Below are 19,981 nucleotides of genomic sequence, written 5' to 3'. Positions count from 1 at the left end.
CTGTTTGACCTCAATTTGCACTGGTGGAACATTTGGCTGCATGTTTGCTTGTTTAATAAGACCTGCATGTAAAGTAAATGGAGGTAGACTACACACACGCACGCGCACACACACGCACACACACTCACAGGTGTGTAAACAAGCACAACACGCATATAAGCACACACACGCATATAAGCACACACACACACACACACACACACACACACACACACACACACACACACACACACACACACACACACACACACAGACAGACATGCGATCAGACTGAAATTGCTCCAAGAATCAGTAGGTGGTTCAACTAATAGCCTGAACTCTCTGAACTCTGGCAGGAACAGAGAGGGGCAGCGAACCCTACGTCTCAAACCTAACAGGGATAGGAGCAAAACAATCTCCTATCTTCAAAAAACTCTGCTTGTCAGGAATTTAGAACAAAACACCTCATTTTCAGGTTCACCACCATGTTTTCGTTTGTAAAAGCCCCAATCAGTGATCCAAACGTAAACCAAACGGTTGAAGACGTAAGAATGGAGACATATTTAAATGCTCTAGTTGATAAGCTCTTGATTCAAGTAACAGGTAAATGTGAGTTTTTTTATTGTATTTTCTGTATTTTGTGGCTGTAAAACGTTTCAAAAAATTTCTGTAAACACTTGAGTAAAAAAAAAACCTGGAGATTTCTACATTTTACTATTTGACATTTTATAATGGGTTAACACAGTTCCAAATAGATTATGTAACATCTACAGATCAAACTCTGTACAAGAACGTATTTGAATATACCCAAAATCATGGATTTATTTTTTATTCTAAATTTCTAATCTCAACAAAAAACAAAGAGCCTTTGAAACAAAGTGAAATGAAGTATAGGACCATCACAGCCAAGAAGATAATTTCTAGCTTCAGCAATCTCATTTTACTCCTACAACACTTTACTTATTCAGTACTAAATATATATGCTATTTTCAGGGGTTCATATTTATATCCTGAAACTACATAGTGCAGTTTTAAATATATACATTCTGCCCCTTTTCTTCTACACCATGTAGAGATTTCTTCTTTAGCCTTTGGGTTATGAAATCTACTCAGAAAATTAAGGAACATGTATACTTTCAATTCCATAATTGACGTTGTTACAATGTTTTTTTGCATACAGTATCAACGGCGAAAAGCTTTCCAGCTATGAAAGCAAAGGAGAAAAATTACATGTGACATCCACCTGGGAGAGGAAAAACAAGTCGGCTTCACACATCAAAGAGCCCAAACGGCAATTTATCACAGTCACTGAGGAGAGGTAGACAGAGCGAGAGAGAGAGGGGGGGATAGTGGTTTTAGGTACTATGACCAATTCAAACAATTATAGTTTGGAAGTTTCAGACAGAGCAGAAATTGATGTTGAGGGGTGGAAATGAACTCCCTTTGTAGCGAAGTTGCTCTATTTATCATCTATTAGTCTGTAAAAGTGGGATGGGGAAATACACACAGGAATCCAAGGAAACCTCTCTATTAACTCCTACTTATAACCTATTAGTCCGTAAAAGTCTTCTAACAAGGGGAAATACACATAGGAATCCAAGGAAACCTCTCTATTAACTCCTACTAAATGGCTATGCTACATTGCCAACATTGTGAAACCAGAGGGAGAGGTGGGACAGTAATGTGTTAACCCTTTCACTGCCACGCGACAGAAGGTTAGCCCTTTACTATCACACAACCGACGGCGATGCTCCATCATTAGCATCATTAGCTCCGCAAATGCGGAGCTAATGATGCTAATGATGTAGCATCGCCGTCGGTTGTGTGATAGTAAAGGGCTAACCTTCTGTATTGTCACAGTGAAAGTTAACCGGCTGTCGTGTGGCAGTGAAAGGGTTAAGCAGGAACAGGGGTTGGTGGCTCAACATGGATAACAGACAGGGCTCCAAGGACCAACGTGTTGCTGTCGGCCAACAACCTTGTACAGTATCTCTAGTTTTGGTGATTTTGATATTTGTATTCAGATTTAAAGTTTCATGACCCTAAGGACCATAAGAAACCACTTTTTAAACCCAATGTATAACTTTAAATATACATGGGAATCAATCTAAAAAATGTGGTTGTTTTTCTCAATACTTGAAAGGGTGACTGAAACAGTGACTCTTATGGAGATGCAACGTTTTTGCCCAACAGCAGCGAAGAGTAGAATGACAAAATGAATCTAAGAACCCATAATGACTCTGTTTTCCTTGTTTTTCCCTCTAATGTTTTCAACCACAAAAATAACGCAACTGTAAAGTCCATTCAAATCAGGGTGTGAATATCGTATCGTATATGCCTATGTGTTGTGCCTATGTGTTGAGATCTGAAAAGACAGACTATTTTTATTTATAATTTTACATTTAGAAAATCTATATTTCTGTAATAAACAATTATATAATTATTTTTCTGCCCATTGCCTTCACATACAGGGCCTATATGAGCGTGAAAGAGCTCAAAGAAGAGCTACACCTGAGCAGCGAAGATACGCTGAATGTTTTCTTTGCCAACAACTCGGCTCGAGAGGAACTGGCTGGAGCTGCGACCTGGCCATGGGCCAAAGAGGCTCTCAACCACCTGGGTGAGTTGTTCAAGTCAAGTCAAATGGATTTGAATAGCCTCTATATCACACATGCAGTGTCAGGATTGGGGCGGTGTAGGACACACACGCAGACACACACACACACAAAAAGGGTAATCCTAACCTTTCCCTGCCACACTACAGAAGGTTAACCTTTCACTACCACACTACAGAATGTTAACCTTTCACTACCACACTACAGAAGGTTAACCGTCTGTAGTGTGGTAGTGGGTTAACCTTCTGTAGTGTGGTAGTGAAAGGTTAACCGTCTGTAGTGTGGTAGTGTGGTAGGGAAAGGTTAACCGTCTGTAGTGTGGTAGTGGGTTAACCTTCTGTAGTGTGGTAGTGAAAGGTTAACCTTCTGTAGTGTGGCAGTGAAAGGTTAACCTTCTGTTGTGTGGTAGGGAAAGGTTAACCTTCTGTAGTGTGGTAGGGAAAGGTTAACCTTCTGTAGTGTGGTAGTGAAAGGTTAACCGTCTGTAGTGTGGTAGTGAAAGGTTAACCTTCTGTAGTGTGGTAGTGAAAGGTTAACCGTCTGTAGTGTGGCAGTGAAAGGTTAACCTTCTGTAGTGTGGTAGTGAAAGGTTAACCTTCTGAAGTGTGGTAGTGAAAGGTTAACAATCTGTAGTGGGGTAGTGAAAGGAGAGTATTTATTCCATAATAAAATGTATTTACATTTATTCTCAGTAAAAGTATTATTATAATATTATTGTTTGAGGCATTCTCATTCTACACCATCTCGCTCTCTCTTAACATCTTTCTCTCACTACCTCCTCTTCATCCATCCATCCCTCCTCCTCCTCTCTTCTCTTGCTCTGCCGTCATTGTTCTCTGTATTATCCGTAACCAAATTAATGAGCCTTAATCTTGGACGTAAAATAGGGGAACACTTGCAGCACGCAGAGATTTCCCGGCATATTGGCTTTCCTCCTCTTCCAATCATTAGGCCCTTTTCCACTGGAAAGATGGATATGCCCAACAACAACCAAATAAACACAAGAAGGTCTAGTTGCCACCTCTGTGCTTGCCAGCCATTTCTTTTTAACTTCGTGTTACGTGCCTATATTTGGGCAATCCATTTGTGTCTTCTACATCCAACTGTATGACGTTTTCTATTTACCCCCCCTAGAGACAGTAGAGACAGACACATTTTTTTTACCTGTTTCTATACACTGGGAGTTTACATGTAGACCTTTCACACCGGCCAGGCTCCGTGCTGGAGCCGGTTCCTGAACATAATCTCGCACCGTTCACACCGGGATTAATTGGTTCAGAACGTGACAAAATGGTGCTCAGCTGGCACCGAATTTTTTTTGTTTTTTCTTCACAAACTGTGACATCATCAGTGGGTGTGTCATATTCTAGGCTGTGAAGGCGAGCGTAAACAGGGGAAAGTAGAGAGTCGGCATTGCACTCAACCGATCCATTCAACAAGAAGCGATTTGCGACTGATCTCAAAACGAGATTAGATTCAAATGTATGGTTATGATACAGCAGAAGTACAATACACCATCCAACCAGAGTGGATAAAGAAATGCTCCAGAAATGAATATGTGTTTGAAATTAATCGTTCCAGCAAAGTAGGCTTCTATTATTCGAATTACTTGTTTTAATGTAAGTAAGTAAGTAAGTAAGTAAGTAAGTAAGTAAGTAAGTAAGTAAGTAAGTAAGTAAGTAAGTAAGTAAGTAAGTAAGTAAGTAAGTAAAGTTTATTTATATAGCACTTTTCACAGAGACAACTCACAAAGTGCTTTACATACAGCATAAATTAAATGGGTATCATAGGGTATTAATGGGTATCATAGTAGTACGTGCTACTGTAGAACATGACATATTAGCATGACATCTGATTTATTAATGCCAATACTGGACGACAAGCGCAATTGGCTCTTGACAATTGTAAACCATGTATTAGTCGGTCACAGTTAACGTCGGACCGTTTAGCTCAACTGGTTAGTGCCGCTGCCTCTGGATCCAATTGTCCCAGGTTCAAACCGCTTGGTTACACAACCTTTTTATTTTATTTAACATTAATTCATTTATCCACTCTGGCTGGATGGTGTATTGTGCTGTATAATGACAATACATTTGAATCGAATCTCATTTTGAAATCGCTACCTGTTGAGTGGATCACAGCCATATGAACACGACAGTGGTGAAATTATTATGTGCCCTATATAAAACAGCATTGCACCATGCTGATCCACTCAACAGGTAGCGATCTCAAGACGAGATCCAGTTCAAATGTATTGTCATTATACAGCACGAGTACAATACACCATCCAACCAGAGTGGATAAATGAATTAATGTTAAAAAAAAAATGTAACCGAGAGATTTTAACCTGGGACGATAGGATTCACAGGCAGCCGCACTAACCCGTTGAGCTAAACGGTCCGACGTTAGCTGTTACTGACTAATCCATAGTTTACACTTGTCAAGAGCCAATTGCGCTTGTCATCCAGTATTGGCATTAATTAATCAAATGTCATGCTAATATGTCATGTTCTACAGTAGCACTTACTACTATGATACCCATTAAAACAAGTAATTCGAATAATAGAAGCCTACTTTGCTGGAATTATTCATTTCAAACGTACAGTATACAGCGTGTGTGATTGATTGATTGATTGAACATTTTATTAACAGAGTGCAATACACACAATTGTTAAGGGGATGCAGACCAGAGAAAGACTTTCGTCTTGTTTACATCAGGGTCCCCCATTTTCAATTCATCATAACATATATGACATACATGACATACAGATAGACAGTACTGCTACATCTATACATTTATGACATACCAGATTTACAAATACAGTACTGTTTTTGATACAAGAAGAGTCTAAAAAAGAGAGTATATACATTTTACGAAGAAACTGTGGTTGGGTAGGCGGGGTGGGGGGGGGTTAACTGTACATTCAATTATCGACGAAACCTTACTTGGTCCCAAGAAGAGGGTCTCGTGTATTATTCGGTTTAATAGGACATTTATTGTACATTGGAGGGGGTTGCGTTAGGACATTTACAGGGGCCAGTTTCGAATTGCAGTCTCTCGTAGGTGCTCTTTAAGAGTGGTTTTGAAAGTGGGTAGTGATTCACATTCCTTTACAGCTGTGGGTAGGGCGTTCCACATTGATGTGGCATAATTGTGAAACATGTTTAGTCCCTTGTTTGAGCCGAATCTGGGTTGATTTGTGATGATTTGTGGAGCTCCCTCTGGTGTTGTGGCCGTGGTATTCACTGACCTTTGGGAAGTATTTTGACATGCACATGGGTACCTTTAGTCGTGTAGTGTATCTTGTAGACCAGGCCCATTGCAAGTTGCTGTACTCTGTCATCTACTCTAAGCCATCCTAGGTTGTCAAAGTGGGCAGGGGTGAGGTGGGTTCTAGGAGTAAGGTCAAGCAGTAGTCTGACCAGTTTGTTTTGAGATGTTTGTAATTTAGTTTTTAGCGCCTTTGAGGTGCTTTGGTACCATGAGGTGCAAGCATAGTCGTAGTACCCTTGAATGAGTGCTCCTGCCAGAGTCTTCAGTGTATTCTTGTTTACCAGAGAGGAGATCTGGTACAAGAATCGAGTTTGTTGGTTGACTTTTTTTATTACATTGGATGCCATTTTGTCACAGGAAAGATTTGCCTCTAGGATGGAACCTAGGTATGTAATTTCATCTTTCCTTGTGACAATATTGTCACCCACTGTAACTGAGAAGCCGTCGGTCTTGCTGAGTTTGTTATTTGAACCGAAGACAATGGACTCTGTTTTACACAGGTGTAATGATAGTTTGTTATCAGCGAGCCAGATGCAGATTTTGCCTAGTTCCGAGCTGAGGGTTTTTTCAACCTGTAACTTGTTCTTGTCAGAGACCAGCAGGGCTGAGTCGTCCGCGAACAGGAACAAGTTGCAGTCACAAGCTGACGATATGTAATTTGCATAAATTAGGAACAGTAGCGGTCCTATTATGCTTCCTTGTGGAACACCACAGCTCACTGGGAGGGGGGGGGGATAGGGTACCGTTTACCTCCACCACCTGTTCTCTCCCCTCCAGGTAGGATTGCATCCAGCTCACTGATAGACTATCAAAACCAATCGCTTTTAGCTTGTCAATCAGAATGGAGTGATTGACAGTGTCGAAGGCCTTTTGTAGGTCCAGCATGACCATGCCGCAGTATTTGCCCACGTCCACCTCTTGTTTGATGTGGTCGTTCAAATAGAGAAGGCATGTGTCAGTGGAGTGGGATGTTCTGAAGCCAGATTGGAATTCGTAGATTAGATTTTTTTCCGCAAGGTACTTTTCGACCTGTTCGTATACTATTTTTTCCATGACTTTCGAGATGGAGGTAAGGATAGAAACAGGGTGGTAGTTGCCTGGGTCTAATTTGCTGCCCTTTTTGTGCAGGGGTGTTACTCTCGCAATTTTGAAGTCTTTGGGTATGTGTCCCTGTTTTATGGAGAGGTTTATTATGTGTGTGATGACTGGGGTGATGGCGGCTGCTGAGTCTCTGAGGAATTTGGAGGGGATATTGTCATGGCCAGTGGCCTTGTTAGGTTGGAGGGCGCTCAGTTTTTTGAGTACCTCATCTGTTGTTACCATTTCTAGTTAGAAATTGTCTTTGCGGACCCCTAGATTATTGTAGTAGGCTATGATGTGTTCTACCCCAAAATGCCCTGAGTGGGAGGGTAGTTTGTGAAGAAAATGTTTAAAGGGGAACTATTTTACTATTTCTTTCACTATTTGGGCACTTTTACACAATTCCTGTGAGTTTATGGAACACCTCTGTAATTTTTTATTTTTTTTAATTCATTGTTTTGTATTTCTAATCAAGTCCTCAAAATCAGCATTTTTCTACCTCAAGATCTTAAGCCGTTTTGAGCCTGGGCTCCAACCACAATGGTAAACCACTGCCTCGCCTGAACATTATCATGCAGCGGTGTCTCTCTGACATCACAAATCATCACATTTTCAGATGACTCAGTTCAGTGAGGGTGAATATTGTGAGAGGAGAATTGGAAGAATGCGCCAATATGAGAATTAGAGACATAGATCATATTAATATAAGTCCACATAGCTAGGAAACAATGCTAAACACTGAAAAAGGCCATTTATAAGATAGTTCCCCTTTAGGTAATTGGCTACATCCAGCCTGTCTGTGATGAGCGTGTTGTCCGTCTTTATGTTTATGTTTGAAAATCTGTTTTTTACTGCAGCCTAGTTGATTATTGAGTAATTTCCAAAGTTCACGTGGTTTCTTTTTGTTTTCCTCAGTTTTGTCATTGATGAAATTATTTTTTTGCAGTTTTGATCATGGAGTTTACGTCATTACTTAGTCTGTTTTTTTTCCAGTTTGAGTTCAGTCACGTGGGCTTGGAGTTCACTGCTCGTGCTTTTGGTAAGCTTTGACTGACTTTTACGAAACTCAGAGCATTTTTTGTCTCTGGTTTTCATAGCGGCCAATATTTCTGAGTGCATCCACGGCTCAGCGCGATTCTTTACCCTAGTGGTTCTTAGGGGGGCCATGTCGTTTAGTATTGTTGAAAAATCGGTTTTGAAACCAAGCCATGTTTCTTCAACCAGTGTACCATTGAGCTCATCTGACCAGTCCAGGCTCTCCAGTTCAAGGTTAAAGGCCTCGCTAGAGTAGGTTTTGAGGTCTCTAGATGTGACTGTTTTGCAGTGTTGGGCAAGTTACTTTTAAAAAGTAACTAGTTACCGTTACTAGTTACTTCTTCCAAAAAGTAACAAAATTACTTACTCAGTTGCAAATTATAAAAGTAACTAGTTACTTCAGAAAGTAACTATTGCGTTAGTTTCAAGTATTCTTTTTTATGTGTGTAGGGTTTTAGATAATAGGTATTAGGAGTATATCCTGTATAAGACATTGGTACAATTGGTAATTTCGTTGGATATACACTGTATACGGTAAAATATTATTATATACTTTTTTTTGTTTTCTGTTACTGTACTTGCATGTCATTTTAGCCACCTTAATTGTTAGTTTCATTATGCATTGTGTGTTGAGTACTGACTTTTAACAATTTTGTTTTGCAATAATAAAAAAAAAAAAAAAAAAAAATCTTTTTTACATAAACAACATACACACATCTAAACTATTTTAATGTTGCTGTGGGACAAAGTGAGACAATCAAATGCCATGTATATAGATATTATAATTACTATGTTTATATAGTGGATCATACCAATACAAACACAATAGATGTTTTGGAACTTTTAATATGTATTGCCCCTCAACAGGCCACAACTGGGCAACATTAAATTATGCTTGTTAAAGGGGAACTATTTTACTATTTCTTTCACTATTTGGGCACTTTTACACAATTCCTGTGAGTCTATGGAACACCTCTGTAATATATATATTTTTTTTATTCATTGTTTTGTATTTCTAATCAAGTCCTCAAAAACAGCATTTTTCTACCTCAAGATCTCGAGCTGTTTTGAGCCTGGGCTCCTAAACCACTGTGCAGCGTCGGCGCCGCCTGAACATTAACATGCAGCAGTGTCTTTCTGACATCACATATCGCGCACATTTTCAAATGACTCAGTTCAGTGAGGGTGAATATTGTGAGAGGAGAATTGGAAGAATGCGCCAATATGAGAATTTTGAGACATAGATCATATTAATATAAGTTCACATAGCTAGGAAACAATGCTAAACACTCAAAAAGGCCATTTATAAGATAGTTCCCCTTTAAGCACTATACCAAAAATAAATAACAAATATATACTGATTGATTGAACATTTTAATGAACAGATTATGACATACACAACATACAGATATAAGAATCTAATATAATCATCTAAACTAATCTAATCGTGACATTTAAGACATGCATGACATACAGATATATATAAATGGGGGACCCTGATGTAAAGAAGACGAAAGTCTTTCTCTGGTCTGCATCCCCTTAACAATTGTATGTACTGAGCTGTACTGTACTGTACCCATTCTGCAATCTGTTAATAAACTTTTCAATCAATCAATCAATATATCTCTGAGCACCTGAAGACTGTGCTATTAAACCAGGAAGTGCAGCACTATGTTGATAAGGCTGTCAGCACTGGCAGTAGAGCCTCCACTACTGTAGTGCCCTGCGCTGCAACACAACTAACACAAGAGTGAACAAAAAACGCTCATGGACCCGCGGTCTGTCGTTGACTGCTCGCTTGTGTTGTTCGTTGGATTCGTTTTGGATTATTTGGGCTCGCCAAACAAACTATCAAAACGTACAGGGACACGCGGTCTGTCGTTGACTGACTGTGTGTCAGACTCTGGATGCTTTCGAACACCCGCCCACCTCTACCTCTGATTGGCTTACCATGACATTTTACTCAACCTCAGCCAATCGTCAGCATGTTTGCGCTTGTCTCGCGCACTGCCCACTAACCAAGGAAGAACAGTATTGCCCAGAGGGTGTGACCAAGTCATTGTTTTGCAAGTCTCAAGTCAGTCTCAAGTCTTGGTACTCAAGTCCCGAGTCAAGTCCCAAGTCAAGACAGGCAAGTCCCGAGTCAAGTCCCAAGTCAAGACTGACAAGTCCCAAGTCGAGTCCCAAGTCCTAACCTTTGAGTTTCGAGTCCTAAACAAGTCATAATACGCGCTTCACCAAAAACGCTGTTATTTATAATGCCGTTATTCCCATCACTGCTGTTTTGTGACAGCCGGCCTTTTGTTTTCGCTTTTTGCGGGTACAGAATATCATATAATGATCACTTAACCTGCATGCTATAACCCCTTTATTGGAGATCTTGGACTTGTCAGAGGTCAGGATGAGGTCAATGGTAGTCTGAGTTGATTCACATTAGGGCTGACCTTCGAAGCTTTTTTTGGCAATCGAAGCTTCGGGGCCGAGCGATTTTTCTTTTTTTATAATTTTTTATTTAAATTTTGTTGTTGTGGGACTTGTACAAGCACTTTGGTAAACTTTGTTGTTTTTAAATGTGCTCTATAAATAAAGTGGATTGGATTAATGAATTAAGTAGCCCCTTTCGTGACTGTGACGCAGCCAACAAGGTTTCACTCGGCTGTGTGATTTAATTCAAGGTGGATCGCTGTTGTCGTTTGAACAACTTCAGATTTCATGGGAACTACCAATCCCCCAAATCAAGAATGTTTTTTTTTTTTATCCACTTTTTCTCCCATTTTCTATATTTTCTCCCATCCCAATTTCGTATCATCCAATTCAACCCTCCCCTGTCACGAACGCTGTTTCTTGCCTCCCACAAGCCGGCTGCAATGTGGACTAAGTCATACATAGCACAAGTCCCCTCCGGTACTTGAGGTAACAGCAGTCGCATCTTTTCACCTGCGCAGCTCGATCTTCAGTGGCGAGGAGTAACGCGTGGGAGGCTCACGCTGCCCCCGACACTTCCTGATTCTACTGCGCAGGCGCACCAACCGACCTGTAGGAGTCGCTGTCCACAACGCCCGATCCCCACCCATCAGTTTCCCACCCCCTAATACGGCCAATGTGTATTAGTATGAACGACCAGCTAAACTGAAAGCAATGTGGAGCGCTGGGCTCGAACAGGCAAGCCCAGCGTCTCCGTCATTCGTGGCGATCGCCTTGCCCACTACGCCACGTAGCCGCCCCCCCAAATCAAGAATGTTTAAGATGAAACATTGATTTCTTCTTTTTTTTTTACTTCGATTTTTTTTTTATGTTCGAAGTTTGTGCCATCGAATGAAGCTTTGAAGTATTTAAGACAGCCCTAATTCACATACACGTGTGGGTTGGGTGATCAGCTGGCTGAGGCCGTGCAAATCACAAAACCTATTGAAGGATTTGAAGAGGGGTGCATCTTTTTGTTGCATATCCGTGTTCCAATCCCCAATATGAATCTTTTCTGCATCCTCAGCCATTTTGATCAGGCGGTCTGTAAATTATGCCGACTAGAACAGATTTAGCCCTTTCAAATAGAATTTCCACCCATACAGTTTCAATTGCCTCATGATATAGGTCAGTACGGTTAATGAATTTGGTGTCCATATGAATGTACATGCAGACACCACCTCCATACTTGTTTCTATCATTTCGGACTGTTGAATAATTCTCCAACTCTATTTCAGGGTCTGCTACTGATGAATCCAGTTTAGTTTCAGAAAAACATAGTATGTTTACCTTACCGCTAATAAACAGTTGTCTTATTTCAGCCAGCTTATGTCTTAGGCTGTTTACGTTCAGATGAAAAATATGTAGTCCGTTTTTATTTGATGTGTTGTCGATGTCGTCGAGTTCAAGGTAGTCTGTGGGGAGGGGGGGTGGCTCTGTGTTGTCCGGGGGGGATCCTTTGATCAGGGTCGCTGTCCCACGACGGGACGGGACGGGGGGACGGGGGGGGGCTGTGTTGTTATTATTTGGTCCGTGTGTGGGTAGGTGCCGGGAGGGGGGGTTGGGGGAGATTATTTGTCCTGTCCTGGGTCCTCTACTAGCGTCTTTGTTCCTCGTCGGTGTGAAAGTGCGATGGGGGGGGGGGGGGGGGGGGGGGGGTGGTTGTTGATTGCAGATGCATCTGGCGGTCCGGGTGGCGGAGGGGGGGGGGGGGGGGGGGTGATACTCCCTTGTATCCATGTTCATTGGGGGGAGGGGGGGTGGTTCTGTTCTTTGACCTGGCTGGCTAAGCTTGCCGGCGATTTGACCGTGATGTTGTCGGGGTGCTTGCCGTTTCGTGTCGTCCTGGTCGGCTTTGAGTTCGTTGGCAGGGGCGTTAGGTAAGCGCCGGTTCTTCTGCTGCAACCGCTGGTTGCGTTGTTGATTTTGATCGCGACGGCAGTCGTCGCTATTTGTGGGAGCCTCTGATTCATCACTTGCTGTTGTAGCCGTGTAACCGGGCCCGGGTTTAATTTAATATCTCCCGCGAGGAGTAGATAAAGGATGATTATCGTCCTTCAATCTAATTCTCCTGCTGGGGGCATTTATTTGTATTTACATTTTTTTTTCTTTTTCTCCCATCCCAATGTTAGTCGTTATGCCAATTCCCAATCCCCTTGTTTACAACGACCAAGACCCACCCTTGCCTGGTTTCCCACCCGCTAACACTGCCAATTGTGTTAGTATGGACGGTCGGCCAACCCGGAAGCACCACAGCTGGATTCGATCCCACTGTCTCTGTGGTGGTAGACAGACGCTTACGGGGGCCAGTTTCGAGTTGCAGCCTCCCGTAGGTGCTCTTCGAGAGCTCACTTTGATTGCGACGCCGGTAAAGCTGAAGCCTTGCTAACCGTCTTCTTAGATGACGCACACTAATGTGTATATTATCTTATTAACAGCAAGGCATGAAGCTATTTCAGCCTGTGTCAGGCCTTGATTGAAGTTATATGTGACGCGGTGATCAATCACCTCCTCCTCCTCTGACATTGCGACACTGAATGATGTTTCCTGCAGTGGTTTAATATACTAGACTATCGTTTAGTTTTCTCGAGATCTTGAGAAAATTATCCCGTTATCTCGGGAAAACTAATTAAATTAACTCGTTATCACGGGAAAACGGAGTAAATAAAATGTATGAATGTATGGCCTCTTAGGGCTTCCGTATGTAAGTGCACCAAGTGAGTATGCATACATGTATGTAAACAGGAATATATGCTGATATATTTACGATTACAGTGTAAGGCAGTTGTAGACAGTGAAGGCAGTAGAGGCAATAGGTGCAAGTATCATACCTTCTTTTTCCTTCAGGGTGAGTGAGCAGTAGGCTACTTATTTTCCTTTTATTGAGAAAGTAGGGAGGCTGACAAGTTTCCAGAGAGTACAGGAGACACAGGGGGGGGGGGGGGGACTTTGGTGGGATCTGATCCCAGGCCAGCAGGGCCTTCAGGACCCATGTGGTTCCAGGGGCAGGGATCCACTAACCATACTTGCGTCATATAGTAAATGATTCATGCCATTCGTTATAACCTAATTGAGGTATCATGGGTGGGGTTTACCACATCAGGGCAATTCAGATAGTGTCAGGTAAGTGGTCAATCATGGAAAAGTGGACAGTATTACATTGACTGTCAAATACTTTCCTGTGGTTGTCTGAGCTTTCTGGCACTCGTTGTATTGTACTATTTGGGAAACCCCACCCATCTGGTATTCCAAGTAGGCAAAAACAAAATGCTGAAAATTATTTGCAAATGCTATTTGTCCCATAGTCTGAACACTACACCATCCTTGGGCCCTGCTAGCTGGTTTTAAACTCTCCTCTACCGTAGTGTAACAGTAGTTGATGAGAGGGAGAGAAATGGAGAAAGAGACATTTTTGTTATTTGGTGACAATTATTGTTTACACCAGCACAGTTCCATCACAGTATTCTAATACTATTTGGTGGATGGACACTTATAGCTCCCAGTAACCTACCATGAGTGGATTTTAAACATGGGTCAAACCCGTAACACCATGGTAGTGCCAGTGGTGCCATGCTCTATCCATTAAGCTACACAGGGCTTCTTTCAAGATTAAATGACATATTTCAAGAAATAATAAGTCAAAAGTCAAAGTAAAGTTTATTATTTGTGCAAGACATACAGACAGTTTTTATTTTGTTCCCCCCTTACCACGGTGTATATAAAAAGATCTAGACAATATAAAACACAAAAGTAACATATAGGACACAATATACAACACACAATATACAGGACTATGTACAATATAAACAGCAAAATTGAAATGAATGAGTGAATTAAATAAAAAGAGGTCAAAAGAACTTACTGCAAATATTCCAAGCAGCAGTAGTACAAAGTAAAATAAGATAAAGTGGCAGTGAGTTAGTAAAGTGGCTGTGTGTGTGTGTGTGTGTGTGTGTGTGTGTGTGTGTGTGTGTGTGTGTGTGTGTGTGTGTGTGTGTGTGTGTGTGTGTGTGTGTGTGTGTGTGTGTGTGTGTGTGTGTGTGTGTGTGTGTGTGTGTGTGTGTGTGTGTGTGTGTGTGTGTGCGCGTGTGTGTGTGTGTGTCAGTAGGGGGGTCCTAGTCCCGAGTCTGTGGTAGCAGAGTAAGAAGGGGGGGGGGGGGGGGGATAGCTGGGAGAGAGTTCAGCTTCCTCACAGCCTGATGGATGAAGCTGTCTTTCATTCTGCTAGTCATAGTAAGCAAGAAAAAAAGATATGTACTTGTCTTCAGTTGTTTTAAACAGGTTAACATTACAAGAAAGATTAAAGTTCATCCAGTACAAGTACCTGCCTAGTGCAGTAGGATAACTGAAACAAAGCTTGCTAAACCATACGAAATAGAAAAAAACAACAATAACAACACGTAATGTTTTCACCGATAGAGTGGTTTTAATTAGTAAACCAATAACTTTAATTTTCCTTAACGTCAGGCAGTTACTGTGGCTTCCGTGTTTCATGAATCTCATCAGAGAGGAAATACCGGTAAGGCAACAAAAGGCAGGCGCCTGTGTGAACATTTCTCTCGCTGTGCTCTCTCAATAGCACTGAAAGTTTGCGATTTCTAATTGGATATAAATGTCATGTTGTTTAGACTTTTTTTTTGTTTTTTATTATGTGAGTCTGTTGTAAAAGTAAATGTCAGCATGCTAATAGCAGCAGGGATGTGAGTGTTAGCTACGTTAGCGTCAAATGCCAGGGTTTTATTGTTGAATTGAGAGGAAAAGGGGCAAAGGAGGTGTCACTTATACCAGGTTCTGAAATATATATACATTATATGCAGTTATAGGATTGTCCAGATTGTAACTAGATGAGCCCCCAAGCCACATTCAAACACATAAAGATCTCCATAGGTGGCTTATAATACCTAATTTAATGAGAAGGTGAATAAGATCATCTACAACACTGTCATAACACTTAAAGGGGCATTTTAGGGGCATTTCACCCACTTATACATATGACGTCTATTTAGTCCCTGCCTTTAGATTTATGAATAATAATGAAGATAATAATAATAATAATAATAATAATAATAATAATAATAATAATAATAATAATAATAATAATAATAATAATAATAATAATAATAATAATAATAATAATAATAATAATAAACAACATCTTGTTATTTAGATATAATCCCTTGTTTTAATTTGAATTCTTAAAAGGCCCTGTTCTCTGTACTAACTTTTTGTTCATGTTTTCATTAAGCTGTACCACTACCGTATATCAAATTAGTGTGTTAGGATCACTTGTTTGATAAATTCACAATATTTGTTTTGTTAGCAAACTGTAAATGCCTGTTTTAGTGTTTTGGATGTGGATTGTAAGTCATTAGTGCCTTGCTACAAAATCTCACGTTATTTTTCATACACATTTTGTTGGTAGTTATTCTTCGCTGACCCACCACTGATATAGGCTTTCAGTATATCTGAATGTATCTTAATGAAGCAGATGTTTTACCTATATGAATTAAAGGAACAAGTGATGCACTTCAGTTGTTTATATATAAATCTTCACCTTTTCTACCATCTCCCAATTTTGTTACGCCAATTCTGTTTATATTTTTTAGCAGCACTTTGTCACCTAATCTGAGCATTGTCTTTCGTAATCTACTTGTAGTGGATGCTATAGGTTGAGAATTTACATCAAATTAGCATTTGTTAACTATGTTGTTCTTTTCCACACTTATCTAGGTGGTATGGTGTTGAACCCTTCATACTTTGGTACGGTCGGTCACAACAACACTATGATCCATGAGATGGGACACATTTTTGGGCTGTACCATGTCTTCAAAGGGGTGAGCGAGCGGGACTCCTGTGACGACCCATGTCAGGTATGGATGGGAAAGTTATGCTTAGCTCCTTGATGCATATTTGTGTATGACATTCTTTTTCCTGGTGATGATATACCACATGAATACAAAGCACGTCAATTCTCCTATAAGAATCAACATCCACTTGTGCCAGTTTTAAAATTGTCGGAAATGCCAAATGTGCATCATTCATCTATGAAATGTAAACAGAATCACACAGGCGGACATGATATATACACTGTCTACTAATTTACGCTTCCACCGATATATGGTGATGTCATATCTATGACCAGGAGACCACTCCTTCCATGGAGACTGGTGATCTGTGTGCTGACACGGCCCCGACACCCAAATCGAAGGCCTGCCACGACCCGGGGGCGGTTAATGACACCTGTGGAGTTATCATGTACAAGAACACCCCATATAACAACTACATGAGCTATACAGGTATGTGTATCTGTGTGTGTTTGTGTCTGTGTGTCTGTGTGTGTGTATATTTAAGCATTACATCACGCGCAGGAGTGGTTTGTGAACAATAAACCATGCCTAGGGGTGGTCGTTAGACCCCCCTAGGCATGGTTTATTGTTCACAAATCATGACTGCAAGTGGTGTAAAGCTTTTATACAACTGCCACATTCATCCAACCTTATTTCTATACAATAAACACACATTAATCGAAGATTTATTGAAAAAACCATCCGCCAGAAAAAGTAGTTCCCACAACTACAAAAAAGACAAGTTGCCTCCATGTGGAAGCAGATCGGAAGTGCATCCAACCAACTAACACATCCAACTGTGTATTATTGGAATGATTGAGAGAAGTTGCCTCATGTGGAAGCAGCTTGAAGTGCATCCAACCAACTAACACATCCAACTGTGTATTATTGGAATGATTGATTGAACATTTTATTACCAGATGCAGAATGGGTACAATACAGTACGGCTCAATACACACAATTGTTAAGGGAATGCAGACCTACTTTCCATAGAACTTCATTCTTAGATGCTTCTATAGAAAGTAGGTAAAACAAATTAAAAAGTTTTCTTTGCCCTATAGGAAAAAACGTTTTCGTCGCCCTATTTTTTTATTTATTTTTTTAAACCTACTGTAGAGGGCCTAAACTTAACCAGTTGGAAACCAAGCGTACAGTAATAAAATTAGCAATCAATCAATCAATCAACTCAATAGGCCATGCTCACTTAGAACAGCGCAGCACCCAGCTCTCTCTCAGTCTGACCCGCGTTGCAGACAGGAGTGTGTGTGTGTGTGTGTGTGTGTGTGTGTGTGTGTGTGTGTGTGTGTGTGTGTGTGTGTGTGTGTGTGTGTGTGTGTGTGTGTGTGTGTGTGTGTGTGTGTGTGTGTGTGTGTGTGTGTGTGTGTGTGTGTGTGTGTGTGTGTGTGTGTGTGTGTGTGTGTGTGTGTGTGTGTGGGGGGGGGGGGGGTGTGGCGGTGGGTGGAGACTAGAGCTAGCGCTGACAGTCAGAGAAGGAAAAAGAAATTGAAAAAAAAATGCAAATTAATCAATCAATCAAATCGCGATTTTTCTTTTGTTCTAGAATGACTCAAGACCCATCAATTACATCATCCAACATTGTTTAAAGGACTAACACATTCGCAGTGACAGAATCGCTTCATATTTAGTCGTTATGGCGCTATCAACATATCCATTTGTTGTCCGCGATCTTGTTTTCTCCCGGAGTGAGCCGGCGGAGTGATATGTGATTCGGTTGTGGGCGGGTCCTGAGCCCAGGACCGTGGATTGTTGCCAATAAAGACGTGTAAATGGACTGTTTCAGCCAATCAGAATCGAGAAATTTGCATGCCGTTGTATAAATATATATATACCGGTATGTGAGCAATTCAGGGTGCTGGATCCAGGCTATGTTATTCATACAGTCTGGTGCCTGGGAATTTCTTTTTACATTTTGTTTAAAATTCATACTTAAATACAACATACAACTCATTCCATTCCATAATGTTGACATAGGATATTACCAGTTCCTCGTCATTTACAGTAATCCTTTTCCCTTGGCTCCTCAGATGACAACTACAGTAACCATAACGCTGTATATTTTGCATGTGAAATGTATGCAGAGGATGAGTATATGTGAGTTATTTCACATATAACAACCTTTCCTCTTCCCCTCAAAAGAGACATTATTATTTAGACACATGCTGTACACTAGGGAACAATCATCCCTTAAAAGGCCTTAAAAGTAACTTTAAAATGCTTAAAATGCTTAAATGTCATAATCTATGCACACACCCCTTAATAAAAATCAAGGGATACTTAAAGGGGAACTATCTTATAAATGGCCTTTTTGAGTGTTTAGCATTGTTTCCTAGCTATGTGAACTTATATTAATATGATCTATGTCTCAAAATTCTCATATTGGCGCATTCTTCCAATTCTCCTCTCACAATATTCACCCTCACTGAACTGAGTCTTTGAAAATGTGCCTATATGTGATGTCAGAGAGACACCGCTGCATGTTAATGTGGCTCCTCAGGCACCAGCACCTGCAACCCAGTCCACATCAGCTCAAAACAGCTCGAGATCTTGAGGTAGAAAAATGCTGTTTTTGAGGACTTGATTAGAAATACAAAACAATGAATAAAAAAAATATATATATTACAGAGGTGTTCCATAGACTCACAGGAATTGTGTAAAAGTGCCCAAATAGTGAAAGAAATAGAAAAATAGTTCCCCTTTAAAACATTTCAGACCCCTTAAACATGCCTTAATTTCAGTCTGGGGTTAGACACCTTAATCTGTAATGTCAGTGTAAATTTAGCCTCAATTCTATTTAGTCCATGCACAATTCTATGTAATTTCAAATGCATTTCTTTCTTAATTTACCTTAATTCTTATTTAATAATATGGTTATTTTAAGGGTTTATTAAGGTGTAAAATGAAGGGACTCTGTTCCCTAGTGGTATTTGAACATTATGCTAGTATTTTATTTAATTTAGTTACAGTAGCTACATGTACTATTTGAACATACATGCAATTGAAAAAAGAAAAATCGTATATAGATATTTGTAGTATTTCAACTTTTAGATAAACGCTAGTATTTGATCTTATTTAGATACAAGAAGTATTTAAACATATTTAGGTAAGCACTAGTATTTGAACACATCTAATTGAATATAATATTTGGGGGAGTGAATTGAACTGAACCTCTTCTCTGCTCTTTTTTGTCTACTCATTCACATCTCACCCCGAACCAAAGGACCAGCTCTTAAATTACATGAATGCTAGTATCTGAACATATTTGGATACCGACACATGGCAGTGTCTATGTAACTGGGCCAATGCTAGCAATTTACTTTATTTAGATAAATGCTGCTAGTATTTGCGGAGTGAGTACAATTTTGTCACGTGTTCTCAGATGACAACTGCACCAACCATTTCACGCCGAACCAAGTAGCCCGGATGCACTGCTACGTTGACCTAGTCTACCAGGATTGGTTGAAGGACCGGAGACCTGCCCCCATCCCTCTGTCCCCCATTGTCACTGGTCAGACCTCAGATTCGGTCTCCATCTATTGGCTGCCACCTCTCAGAGGACAGCTCCACCGAAGGTAAAGACTCATTGTAGTACATCCTATCCCATGCTCATAGCTAGGGGTGCACTGATATATCTGTTGTGTATCGGTATCGGCCGATATATGCCTTGTTGA

The 19,981-nt window shown here is 40.6% G+C and overlaps 1 protein-coding gene across 1 annotated transcript in view; it reads left to right on the top strand.

Annotated features, from left to right (window-relative positions):
* pappa2 (pappalysin 2) overlaps positions 1–19,981 on the top strand; it is a gene marked incomplete at both ends in the record, with an annotated part of 373,122 nt that overhangs the window by 63,834 nt on the left and 289,307 nt on the right. The window contains 4 exon segments of the mRNA XM_084327732.1: positions 2,451–2,599; positions 16,177–16,316; positions 16,589–16,742; positions 19,690–19,882. Of these exon segments, the coding sequence (XP_084183858.1) occupies positions 2,451–2,599; positions 16,177–16,316; positions 16,589–16,742; positions 19,690–19,882 (636 nt within the window).

The sequence above is a fragment of the Notolepis coatsorum genome (genome assembly GCF_963971535.1).
Source record: "Notolepis coatsorum genome assembly, chromosome: 13".
Taxonomy (NCBI): Eukaryota; Metazoa; Chordata; class Actinopteri; order Aulopiformes; family Paralepididae; genus Notolepis; species Notolepis coatsorum.
The sequence above is the reverse complement of the archived record's forward strand: the minus strand, read 5'-3'. Positions and strand labels throughout refer to the sequence as shown.